This window comes from Terrapene carolina, unplaced genomic scaffold, assembly GCF_002925995.2.
Source record: "Terrapene carolina triunguis isolate 2854851 unplaced genomic scaffold, T_m_triunguis-2.0 Scaffold62, whole genome shotgun sequence".
Classification (NCBI taxonomy): Eukaryota; Metazoa; Chordata; order Testudines; family Emydidae; genus Terrapene; species Terrapene triunguis.
In genome coordinates, this window is record NW_020664413.1 from 19,530,980 (window position 1) to 19,544,824 (window position 13,845).

Here is a 13,845-nt window from a genome sequence, read left to right on the forward strand (position 1 = left end):
GCTAACTTCTTACTCCAAATAAAAAGAACAGGAGTACTTGTGGCACCTTAGAGACTAACAAATTTATTTCAGCATAAACTTTCGTGGGCTACAGCTCACTTCTTCAGATGCATAGAGTGAAAAACACAGCTACAAATAATCTGTTCCATCTTGCATTTTGTTGTGACACTCAGAGTACCTTTCCCACAACTGAAGAAGAGCTTTGTATGGCTCAAAAGTTTGTTACTCTCACCAACAGAAGTTGGTCCAATAAAATGTATTACTTCACACACTTTGTCTCTCTAATATCCTGGGACTGACATAGCTACAACTACACTGCTTACAGACATAGGTGCCGACTCCATGGGTGCTCCGGGGCTGGAGCACCCATGGGGAAAAATTGGTGGGTGCTCTGCACCCAGCGGCAGCCAAGCTCCCCACCCTAGCTCACCTCTGCCTCCGCTCCGCCTCTGCCTCCTCCCCTGAGCGTGCCGCATCCCTGCTTCTCCTCCCAGCGCTTTCCACCGCGAAACAGCTGTTTCGCAGTGTAACAAGCTGTGAGAGGGAGGGGGGAGAAGTGGGAATGCGGCGCGCTCAGGGGAGGCAGGGAAGAGGCGTGGCTGGGGCGGGGATTTGGGGAAAGCATCCAATAGGGGCAGGGAGGGGGCAGAGTTGGGGCGGGGACTTTGGGGAAGGGCTTGGAATGGGGGCGAGGCAGGGATGAGAGGGGGCGGGGCAGGGGTGGAGTTGGGTTGGGGCCGGAGGTGGGGGGAGTCTAGCACCCACTGGCGCCAGGAGAAGTTGGCGCCTATGCTTACAGACTGTCATTATGTACAGTTAGGATTTGATCCTCAGCTACACTAGAGATCCATTTTATCATTGTGCTCTCCTGAAATGTATGGCTACTGGAGGCTAGTTTAACCCATGATGTCAGTTAGGGCATCCTCAGAGCAGTTTTGACCCCCAATGTGTCTGTTATGTCACACGGGAATTGCTCTAGTCTCTCTTTGCCCAGTAGGTAGGGTATCCTATTCTGGGAGAATTGAGAGGGAATGGTGTAGAGCTGGCTACATTCCAAATTAGGGGAGTTTTAAGCAGTCTCATTGGAGGTCAGGATCTCACCCTTACATTGAAAAATCATTTAGATTATAAAGTTCTCCAGGGCATAGAACAGCTCATATATGTAAAGTGTTTTGCAGACACTTGATTTTATACATAAATAATGATAAAGGAAGTAGTACTAGAGAGGACTGAACAGGAGAAAGTTTAGACTATAGTCAGTGGTGCCTGGGGGCCATCCAGGCCATGGCACGACCACATTTTGGCCAGGCCAAATATGAGTGCTGCTACAACCGTGTGCATGAGGTTGCAATGCCACTCACTTGTGATGGATGCTTAGCCAGGCCAAATTTGAGTGAGTGGTATTGCGAGCTGGTTGGGGTTGCAGTTTGTGCCAGGCCCCATCACCACTCACTCAAATTTGGAAGTGTGTAAGGGCTCATGGGCTAGTGGGTCAGACTCCTGTAGGGGGTCACCTCAGAGGGGAAGAAGAGCGTCAGGGGAGGAGGGGGGAAATCTATGCCCCCACAATTTAAATGGTATTCTGCAGCCCCTGGTTTAGACAACATAACAATGAGCATTTTTCAAAAAGAAAAACACACAGAGTGTTTGATAGTTCCAGCCCTTAGAACACAAATTCTGAAATGTAGTACCTGTGCACAATGACACACACCCTTTAAATAACAGTAATTATTACTTAATGGTTTACCTGTATACATTCTGAAATCATTCTAAAATTTAACTCAATTGAAAAGGGAAAAAATAATACACACTTTAATCAGAAGACACCTCAGTAAATCAGTTTCTGCAGGTAAAAGAAACTGTATACACTTAGTTAACTAATCTGTACTATAAAAGTAGCAAAGAAATTCACAGATGGGCTGTTTGCCTTGCACAAAATTAAATTCTACTAAGGGTACATCTTCACTACCCGCCGGATCGGGGATCTGTCGGGGATCGATTTATCACGTCTCGTCTAGACGCGATAAATTGATCCTCGAACGCGCTCCCCGTCGACTCCGGAACTCCACCAGAGCGAGAGGCAGAAGCGGAGTCGATGGGGGAGCTGCAGCCATCGATCCCGGTGCGTGAGGACGGGAGGTAAGTCGATCTAAGATATGTCGACTTCAGCTACGCTATTCTCGTAGCTGAAGTTGCGTATCTTAGATCGATTCACACCCCCCCCCAAGTGTAGACCAGCCCTAAGATTGAGATTATGGCCTAGTTAGTGAGGCAAAAATCATCCCTAAAGACTGCCTCAAAAATCTCTCTGAAGGACCTTATTTTTTCCAAACATAATAATTGAAAGTGCCTTTTATATAAAATCAATATAATGGGCCAAATACTCCCCAATTCACAAGTTATGGAACTCCATTTGTAATGGTGGGATTGCACAAGGTGTAACTCAAGAGGAAAATTTGACTCAAGTTCCACAATTCAAAGTTCCAAAGTTAGGCCTCAATTCTCTTTAACTTTATGCATGTTAGCAATACCATTACCATCAATGGCTTGTGTTGTTCAGAAGGACAGAATATATTAGCACAATACTTTCTTCTGACTTTATCAATCTATGAATCAACTTACTCATATAAGCAACTCTAATGATTTTTATAAAGTAATTAAATGCATAAAGCCTGCTCATTTGAGTAAGTCTTGAAGGATCAGGACTTCAGTATGATAAACAGAGTCACATATTAGAAAAATATTTATTCTCCAAACAATAAAAAACAAAACACGAAAACAAAAGTTTGTACATACTGTTAGCAAGACCTTTTGTGTTGCAGTAAATAAAGATTTGTTGTACGCTGACTCCCTATGCCACTCAAAATCTTATAATCTTTAAAGCAATTACTCTGTGTTATAAATATGTCTTCCGAGGAATTCATTACACTTTCCCCCTTAATATTTTATAGCAAGACAACATTCACTTCATGAGAAACACCCACTTTGAGCTCAGACAGGTCAATTATCAACAAACTGAGAATCCATTGTATAGACATGGAAATGATATACCAAGACTGCTTGTAAGAAGCCATAACCGCACATTGAGTCAAGGGTATCTACATTCATTGGGCTCTAGTGGATCTATAATCAAGCAAATGAGCTACAGACCATTAAAGTATAGATATTATTATTCTAAAAAAGCCACTACTATCTATTCTGTGTACATAATCACATGCAAATTACTTCCACTGTCTCAAAAATAAGGTAATTGATTTATAGCCTAAAAATATCCAAATAGGTTCTAAAATGAAAGAACATTTTAAATAATATTCCGTACCAATGTGTATCACCAGCAACTTTATACATATATGTATATATACATATATAAAATGCATATCAGACATTTTTAAATAGATCATATATATGATCAGTTTAAAAAGGTCTAATATGCATAATTGTATAATTATGATTTCACATGGCATAAAGGTTTTATTACCATGAGATTGGGATGGGTATATTACCAATGAATAGCAAAGTGACAAGTGAACTGTGCAGGTCATTTCAAACGAGTGCCAATACACTCTTTATAGTGCACCACTCTATCGAGTACTCTGCATAAGCCCTATGTTTAACAGAAAACTTATTCCAGAAATGTTGTGTTTGTATTTTTTGGATGCTGGAATTATGAGCAATTATTGGCTCTCTCTGATGTTACTGACTATGTAGGAGCTGAGCCTATCTGTAGCCCATTTGTAGCAGGAGGGGTTTGAAACTGTGGTGGCTTGTCCATGTTTCGATATGTTATTTTTTTTTATTGTGTGCATTTTCCCCCTTTTTGGTTTGCCTAGGCTCCCATGTCTAAATGGTTCCTTCTGGATAGCCCTTTCTTCTCTTCCTATATGGAGAGTGAAGCCATAATGGAATATCTGTAGCTGTACCAGATTGAGGAAATATTTTGGGGTTCCCTGGATTCTGTGCTCAGGAGTTGTGAAGTCCAATAGGTAATTTTTAAGATAACCTGCTTAAATCACTCACTGTAAACACTGATTGGCTATAAGAGGGGTATGCCATTTCACAGGTATTAAAAGCTTCTGCTTCCAACTACAGCCTTCTTGCGCCTGACCTTAAAGACATTTTGGATGTAATTTAAAGTAGCCTAGGGATGCTTTAAATTAAATAGGCTAGAAATGGGCCTGTAACATTTTTTTAAAAGTTCAGAATAATTCCACATGCCAATTCACCCAAGCTGTGTCCATTTAAAAAAGAATATGCACTCCCTCACCGAACTCACACACCTGCTTCTCTGATTGGCTTTGGTAAGAGCTATTTCTCTGATCTGGAGCCAGTTAAGAATGCTTCTTTACACTGCTTTCTCAATACGTCTATTTAGTCACTTTAATACGAGGAATCTGAACACATACACTGCTTTGTAAAGCTATTCAAGAAAATGCCTTACAATTATTATGCATTTCCCAGAGATTGTTAAATGTTTTAAATATGTATTTTATAAACTAATACAGTTATTCAAAGTCAGATTTGGAACAAGCTGTGTTATTTGATAAGTGAAATTGCTTAGTAAAATGCTTAAGTAAAATTAACCAGTTCCAATTTTTGGAATTTCATCAGAGGTAAAAATTAAAGATTTCAGAAAGCTTTTAAAAGTTTGCCATCTCAACAAAATCTAATACAAGATTTAAATATAAGTGGATAAAAACACTAATATTTTGATGTACAGTGTTAGTGGAGTTTAAGTTGAAGTCTTCCATATTGTGTGCACTTATTAAGGATTGAATCAAATCTAGACATTATGATCTAGATTTTAGGCCTGCACAATTGCTTGCATACATCTGTGAATGCACAATTGAAACCAATGCATAAATACTAACTAGCTGTCAGAATGCTCAGATACTTGGGCCTCAAACATGGCACTGACACAAGCCCTGAAGAAGGTGGCAAGGCATATTTGCACAGCCTCAGGAACAGCCCAGGGGGGCAACTAACTCCCTCACAGTTTCCTCAATGCTGTGGGAAAGAAGTAAACTGTACTGGATCTATACTCAGTGCAGCTAAACCGGCTGATGCTTTGTGACAGCAAGGGAGAACCTTGGCTCTGCCCGATCCCTGCCTTCTTCCAGCCCTCCTACTATCCAGCTATGTGAGGAGGGGACACAGTAATTCTGCTGAGTCTGTTTTCCCTCCCACACTGCTACCTTGAACCCACTTTATGCCCTTGTTAGCCAGTTTTGCTCTTGATTTGCATATACATATGGTAAATTAAGTATAAGCCCACATGTGCACTCTTCTTTGAAAAACATCCTTTTTTGAAAAATACAGCTTTTCAATATCTTTTTCAAAATGTTTAAAGTTAGAAATTAACCATAAAATAGATCAGGAGGAAGGACTCAAAATCAAATGATCAAAAGACCTAAGAATGCTTTTCTTCTGGTTGGATTCTCATCTTAAGGAATGTAAAGCTGTTTTCCGTATATCCAACTTTTTTGGATGATGCTTACCTGGCTATATTTGTAGCTCACCAGATATTTGGATAGTAACAGTCTCCCCTGAGCATATTCTGTGACTGAAAACATCTAGAGATTTGGTTCAAGAATTTTTATAAGGATTGTCACAGTCGTATGCTTACAAAGAAGAATTAGAACTAAATATTTATCAGCAATACAAACAAATCTTTGATTTGAATCATCTATCGCTTTGTTATTCAAAAGTTCTTTAGAATAGATGAGGCAGATAATGCTTTGTGTGTTCAAAGGTTCTATTTTTTCCGCTCTTACCAGAAGGAAATATGTACACAGTTGCTTTTCGAGAAAATATTATTGTTTACAAATTCTTTCTAACTTACCCTACCTTATACCCATTTCTGAATTTATCATCAGTTGAAAAAGGCTGTTATGTATATAAAGACAGTGGCCTTGTCTTTGTGGCCAGTTGACTTTTAGACATTACATCTTGGCTTCCAAAAGTATTTTAATAAATCAAACTCTGTCCAGTATTGATCTAACAGTGTTCTGTGTCTGGATCGTTATTTTTCATTTATCTCAATAAAATGGTCTAACTCAAAGAATTTTTAAAATCTTTTATGTAGTAAACAAACATATTTCCAGACATGAGTCTTGTGTCATTCAACAGCTGGCTGAAAACTGACTTACGGATTCCAGGTTTGGCACTTCATTTTCCTCTCACTTTCACCAGTTTTACACTGATTTAACTTCACTTATGCCAACTAAATTATTCCCTGTTTGCAGCTGCATTCAAGGACAATCAGGACGAGAGACTCCACTAAGCTAAATTCTTAGTTGATGTCACATGTATTTATGAATTTCATTTAAACTTTAAATAGAGCAAACCAACAAAAAAATTGAGAAATATAAAGACATTTGTTTAATATTACCCTTACTTGACTTGGCTGTAGTGTACTGAAACATTAGACCATTTTTTCCATAGTATCAGGACAGATACACTATTGTTAAAATAAAAAAGACCTACAAATCACATATAGTATTATGTGGAATAGAAGAATATACTGTTTCTTTAACATATGATTTTAGGACTACCTTCAATTAAATATGCATCCAAACAGCCATCAGAAATGCAATTAATTCTGTATGCTATTGGGTAAAATAAATGAATTAACCAGTTTAACTAGTAAATATTTTGCTTTTGATTATTATTAAATAATAATGCTTGGAACTCATATAGTACTCTTCATCTGCAGATCTACAAGCTAATTACAAAGGCTGGTAAACATTATTATCCCTATTTTAGAGATGGAGAAACAAACAGAGAGGTTAAATTACTTGCCCACAGTCACACAGTGAGTCAATAAAAAAGCCAAGCCTAGACTGACTCCTACATCTCCTGATGCCCTGGTTCACTGGACCAAAAAATGTAGTTCTTCAAGCATTGTTAAAGGTAAGTTAAATGTAAGAGCTCACTTCAAATAAACCAGCAAACATTCATACATTTCAAGCTTATTCCTCAAAGTGTTTTTATAAGCAATCATGAAAAATGAACTATTGTATATTTACCCATATCTAGGGTCTAAGGCAATAGCTCTGGGATGCTCCATAGCGCCTGCTATTAATGTTGTTCTCAAAGTGCCATCTAATTTTGCTACTTCAATTTGATCCAAATTGCTGTCTATCCAGTATATGTTTCCTGCAATCCAATCTACTGTAAGACCCTCGGGAGTGGCCAGGCCATGTTGCACTACGACTTCAATGGCACTCACACCTAACAAAGATCAAAAGGTTGCAAACATATAAAAGAGTTAGAACAGAGATACAACACTTAAAATGTGATAAATGCCTGATCACACTGCCAGCTAAACAAAAATAATTAAAATGTGCAAAACTGTATATCATTTTTCTGATGCTATAGTTAAGACTGTCTCCATTTAATGAGTCTTAATGCATATTTTTCAGTGAGAGACCACATAATAGCTAATCTGACATTATGATATTTATCTTCATTAGTTATTTTTCTTTTTTCACAAGTAGTGAGAGAGTATATGCTCATGTACAAAATACATTTTTGGTCATTACAGGAATAAGAAATGAAGGGAAATTTAATAACCTTTAAATAATGTGTGATTTTGTTTGCTAGGTCTTCAATGAAAAAACGCATAGGTGCACATCAACCTAGAAAACATTTTTATGTAAGTATTTCTATATACACTGTGAGATTATGTTGTGCTATAGGCCAGGACCACATACAGTGTGGTTGGGTCACCATGTTAAAGGCCTCATATTTCTCCATTTGTTAAGGCGGGGGGGGCAGCTATAATATTGTGCACCAGAATCTAAAGTATCAGATTAAAAATTAAGTCTCTAGACTTTACAGTTCCAAAGATGATAATCAAGTTGTAAGCCGAGCATAACCAAACCAGTGACTCCTGCCTGAGTTTGGATATAACCTAAAACAATCGCTCTGAGAGGAGTAATAATAATAGCTTTGCCAGAATCTGACAAGTTTGATGTTCTATGGCTACATTATTTTGGCTGGAACTCTCTTTTTAAGGACCTACTAAAATAAGTCAAAAGTTAAATTCATACCTCCAGTTTCAGAAAGCTTGCCTCGGTAAATTTTATCTTCCACCACATCCGTCCAGTACAGTAAGTTCTGATTGAAATGAAAATCAAGTGCTATTGTGTTTCTTAAACCAGGAACTAAGAGACTGTAGTCTCGCTTGTGAAGATCAATCTTTCTGATCTCGTGACGAATGGAAAAAATGATGAAAGCTTCAAATGGATCTGGAAGTACAATGGATTGTACATTAAAAAATATAATAAAGAATAGAATTTTAGTAGACTTACTGATATGAGGCACACACATCTGAACAAGAACGGCAGAGTACTTTATTAGAGGAACAGTTTGATTAAAATAATAGAACTTGTAAGTCTTACTAGCTCATTCATTTTCTAACAAAGAGAAAATCATGCAAATATATATATATTGCAGTCCAATCTAGACTTCTGCTCACCTGCCTCAACTAAAGGTATTGAATGGATATTAACAACAAGGATATCTGACTCAGTCAGTCAGTGGTCCACAGGTACAGCACAAAGAATGTCTTCTGGATGAGAGCTAAGTGATGGAGTGTCTTTCCTCCCCTCCCCACTCCCCCCCCCCCCCCCCCCCCGGACTTCAAGGATTAAGGTCAGAAAAAAAGTTTAAGCTATCAAAACTAAAATAAGAACTGGAGTGAAGTTTTTATTTTCTTAAATGCTTCAGAGAAAATGTCTGTTCAAAATTATCTAGTATTGCTCTAATTAACAATTAGTTGAAAACCATGTACTGCAACATATATAACACACAAAACATCATTTTGTGTGAGTTAAACTGCATAAACAACTTATCTAACACAAAACCACAAAAACAAGGAAATGTAAAATTAAGGCATGTAACAGCACACAACTTCTTCGAATTCACCACCACCATCACAAACAGACCAGACTTTCCCTCCATTAACCATTCTGAACTGTTCTTGAAAAATCATACTCACTTGTGTTTTTGGAAAGGGTGCTAGAACCTGGCATCTCTATTGAGACAGAATTGAGGATATTGTGCATTGTCTGGTGCATGGCATTTGTTCTAGTAGTGAAATGTACATCTCTGGGTGGATGAGTAAAAGGAATGTAATGTTAGGTGCCTTCACTTTTTATGTCCTTGTAGCTGTGGATTTGTGTTAAGTAGGTTATGTACGTACACAGCAATGACTACTTTCACAAAGAATAAGATCACTGTCAAAGTGACCAGCCGGGTCTGGAGCAAAACAAGAAAATCTTAATGAAATTATCCAGCCAATTCAAGAGCTCTACTTTAAAGAACAGAGACTTTTGCAAATATTATTTTATTTTGGAAAACAGACATTGCTTTCTTGAAGATCTTCCTCTACAATGCAACAATAATGCTGCTGGACTAGTAAAATCTCTTTCCCTCTACCATACTAGGCCTCAGTTTGGGATGGTGTGCGTATTACAGGGGGAACACGACAACAGGCAGGGTTTCAGTGCCTCCTAAGGTGTTGAAAAGCAGAGTAAGTCAAAATGTTGCACAAAAGGAACTTTTCACTTTCCTTTTTAAAAACTAAACTTTTTAATGGTCTCCATTAGCTAATAATTGCACATAAAGATTCAGTTGTGACTTGTACTATATTAAATAATGATCTCCAACAGAATGGTTCCTTACATGAAAAGCACTATCTGCTTATGAGCCAACAGGCACTTTCACAAAGCTCCTGATACTTGTCAAAGTAGTGACTGATTTTGTAGATCCTGAACTGGCTGAACTATATGATGATGAACAAGCTCTTCAACATTAGTAGCTGTTGCATCACAAAGGTCAAAAGCTCCTAAGCTTGATGAACAATTTAATGAAGCTCCTGATCTTTGACAAATCAGCAGGTATGGTGTAGAGTACCCTATTCATCATAAATCTTGTCCTTCATTGGCTAACTGTGGCACAAAAAGATTGTGTTATTATAGCGAGAAAAATCATGCAAACTCCGAAGATGAAATTTTTGGCCCTTTTTTAAATCAACTAGAATTTAGGAACTAAAATTAACCAATTCTCTTCAACACTCCCTCCCCCCTCCCTCTCTCTCTCCCCCCTGCCCTCCCCCCACCCCCAGTCTCTTGGGGCAGAAAATACAGGTTTTACTCAACAGATTATCTTTTGAAACTTTGGGCCAGGTATATTGTGTTTTACGGGTTTAACTACTGTTTTAAGTGCAAAACAGAATGCAGCCTTAACCATGGCAACAACAGTTCTGCTATAGTAATACAAAGAATGTTTAAGAAATAGAGCTGGACAAAATAGCTTCTTTGCTCTATAAATAATTATATATTTGACAAAAAACATGCTTATAGGCAACATGGTTTATTATGTGTACACAATTACTCTTCAGCATATACAAGTTATAAATAAAGAAATGCAGGTGATGCACAAAAGAGAAATATTGTGCTATATCATAGAACAGTTTATATGCAGGAGGATCCTAGATTGAAAAAAAATTAAATCTTTCTTATATCATCTGGTATGAGAAGTTGGACTATGCAAACCACCCATGGAAGAAAATAAAATGTGGGACAAATAGTAAATCATAATTTTCCTGAAATGTTTTTATGCTGGTATTTTGTTTTAGATGGGTCGTTAACTGAAATGTCAGTGTCACTGGATCTTAGGCTGATGTGCATTACCAGACTTATTTGTTACCTTATACACCTCTACCTCGATATAATGCGACCCGATAGAACACGAATTCGGATATAACGCAGTAAAGCAGCGCTCCGGGGGGCGGGGAGGGGGGGGCGGGGCTGCGCACTCCAGTGGATCAAAGCAAGTTCAATATAACGCGATTTCACCTTTGGCTCCCAAGGACAGCGTTATATCGAGGTAGAGGTGTACTGTGCCTTCTCGAACCATACCTCCAAAGCAAATTGGTACGCTAGCTTCCTAAATATTGAAATTCAACATTTACACCTTCATTGATCGTCTCTTATTCAGAAATCTTGAGTTACCTAAAAAAACCCATATCCCTGAATATTACAGTAAATAGATATTTTAACCAAGAATAAAGTTAGGATTAAATGATTTTTTGAGGGGAAAAATTGAAAGCATTAATATATGTGAAGCAGAGTTGCTGTAGTTTTTAAAGAAATTATGACAAGCTTTTCTTACTAAAATTACATTGAAAGTTCATCTGTCTTTTGCTATACTGAATTCTGAAAGGCTGAATATAAACATAGGGTTTAAATATCTCTCCAGAGAAGAGTTTCTACCACATTCAATTTTTTTCTAATGAATTTTTTTCTAGTGTAACTGTAATATACCACCAGTCATTACTGTGCAGAAGTATTACAATAGGAAATGGGCAGGGCGAGTGTAAAGAATGCACTCTTTATATTCAATTGGTATGTGAATAATGCCTCTCTTTTGGTGTGGTACTCATATTCAAACAATACAAATCTTAAATTAATAAAACATCTCTTCTTTGGAAACCCAGCATGGAGCTCCATTCTAAGGTAGCCTAGGGCTGGTGCTTCACTCTTCTGTCCCTCCTCCACTGCTGTTGGAGAGGAAACATAATGCGGAGCAGAGGAGAAGGAGTTAGGCAGCAAAGAAGATGACAAGAGATAAAAACAGGGTGATGTTGAAAATGGAAAAACATGGAAGGAAAAGAAAATAGAAGCAAGGGGGAATGCCGGCAGAAATGAGAAAAAAGGTGGAAAACGGAAAGATTTAAAGATGGAGATGGGAGTAAAGAAGGGAATAAAGAAATATAAACAAGAAAAGAAACAAAGTCTCCCCACTATCTTAGGGTAGTTATTTTTGTTCATTTCTTATTCTACATTTCAGGATATCTCTCTGGGAAACATCCACTGGCAGGCATTAAACTCTCACCCACCTAGTACCCTCACCATGAGTAATGTACTGACCTGAGTTAACACATTTGTACAGGGCCGGCTCTAGGCACCAGCAAACCAAGCACGTGCTTGGGACGGCACATTTACAGGGGCGGCATTCCAGCCCTCCTTTTTTTTTTTTTTTTTTTTTTTGCAAAAGCCTAGAGCCGGCTCTGGTAGCAGCAGCACATCCTGAGCGGGGGGCGCCCTGGGGCCGCTGCAGTTTACGCCGTGGAGGAGCAGTGCCCGCACCTTGTCGCTGGGCCGGGCAGGCTCCGAGTGGCTGAGGGCCGCCCCACGGGGCACACGGAGCTGCCTGCAGGTGCCGCATGGCGGCCACCCCCCAGCGCCGCAGACAGGGCTGGGCGAAGCGGCCCGAGCCGCCCAGGGACTGCGGCAGGGCGGCCAGAAGCAGCAGCGGGGCCATAGAGGGTGGGGCGCTGCCATGCGGGTCCCACTCTCTGGGGCTCCGCTCCCTCTGGGGCTACCCTGCCCCGGCTCCTCAGCCCCCTGCTGGGGCAGTCCCTCAGCTCTGCCCTCCCGGGTCCCAGCCGCTCCTGGAGGTGGGAGCCCTGGCTGGACGGACCCTGGGCTGAGGCATGGCCTGGGAGCCCCGCTGCTTACCCCGATCCTGCCAGCGCCAGACCGGCTGGAGGTGAGGAAGAAGCGGGTGGAGTCAGCACTGGTGGGGGGGAGCCCAGCGCTGGGGCGGCAGGGGGTGCGGGGAGGGAAAGAGAGAGCCAAGGGCTGGGGTGGCAGGGGGTGTGGTGGGGGAGGGTGCGGGTGGGGGTGGGGGGGGAGGGCCCAGGGCTGGGGTGGGAGGCAGCCAAAATTTTTTTTGCTTGGGGCAGCAAAAAACCTAGAGCCGGCCCTGCATTTGTACTATTCATATTAGGTTTCTGGTAGACAGGTAAATGTACAGTTTTTTGAAAAGTAAAGTGCTATATCATTATCTTAAGTATTATTAGTACTATGTGCTATTGAAATGTTTGACTGAATACCACAAAGTGATATTCTATATGGTACAAACTTAGTTTCAGATCAGAGTAATAATTCCCCTCAGAACAATTTCATTTTCATTGGAAACCTGATTAGTAGTTAGCTCTCTAGTACAATGGACCAATCTCCTCCCCATTTCAAGACAATGTAAATCAATGCAATTATGCTAGGAATAAGGTTGCCCCAATGTGTGCATTTAGAGTGCGATGGGAGGAAGTTTTATAGTGTGGGTGATGTTTATTCTCACAACACCAGTTTTAACCCTGCTGTAAATGGACACAGCTCCAGGAAAGTCAGTACATTTTTGACTCATTTTAGAAAAAAAACCTTCACTCCGAGTTATACTCATGCCATCCTAATGGAGCGAATAGGTTTAGACACTTTTAAATGAGACTAAAATTTGTCCCAGTTTATGTGGCTTACCACAATGCCAAAATGTTGTTTGAACATACTCAGTCATTTGAAGTAATATTAGGTTGATTAAAATTTGTGGTCTTTTTTTAAAAATGAAAAGAGCAAAAAGTGGGCCAGATCTTTAGCTCGTGCAAACCAAAGCAACTCTCTTGACTTAAAAATTCTAAAATGGCAAGGGTCATACTTAACATTATTTTCCTTGATTAAAATCTATGTGCCGATGAGTTTAAGATTGTAAATCAAGGGCAGATACAGCCTCCCAAGTCAATGGGTGCTCTACACTAAACGGCTGAGGGGGCACAGTGCCTCAGCCCCAACCTCAACCCTAATCCTGGCCTAATCCTGGGGAACCCGTGTGTGTGTGTGTGTGTGTGTGTGTGTAGGAAGGGTTGTGAAGTGCCAGTGAGGATTGGCCTGGCTGCCAGGTTGTAATACCACTCACTCAAATTTGGCCTGGCCACCCCTCCATAATCATGGAAGGGTGGCCAGGCCAAACCTGAGTGGTGCTGCTACCCTGTGCACCGGGTCA

At 40.0% G+C, this 13,845-nt stretch overlaps 1 protein-coding gene across 1 annotated transcript in view; it reads right to left on the bottom strand.

Annotated features, from left to right (window-relative positions):
- Positions 1–13,845, bottom strand: part of LRP1B (LDL receptor related protein 1B) — a 1,279,381-nt gene that overhangs the window by 438,970 nt on the left and 826,566 nt on the right. The window contains exons 25-26 of the mRNA XM_026647738.1: positions 8,052–8,249; positions 7,026–7,230 (exon numbers count right to left, since the gene is read on the bottom strand). Coding sequence (XP_026503523.1) covers positions 7,026–7,230; positions 8,052–8,249 — 403 coding nt within the window. The remainder of the gene's footprint in view (positions 1–7,025; positions 7,231–8,051; positions 8,250–13,845) is intronic.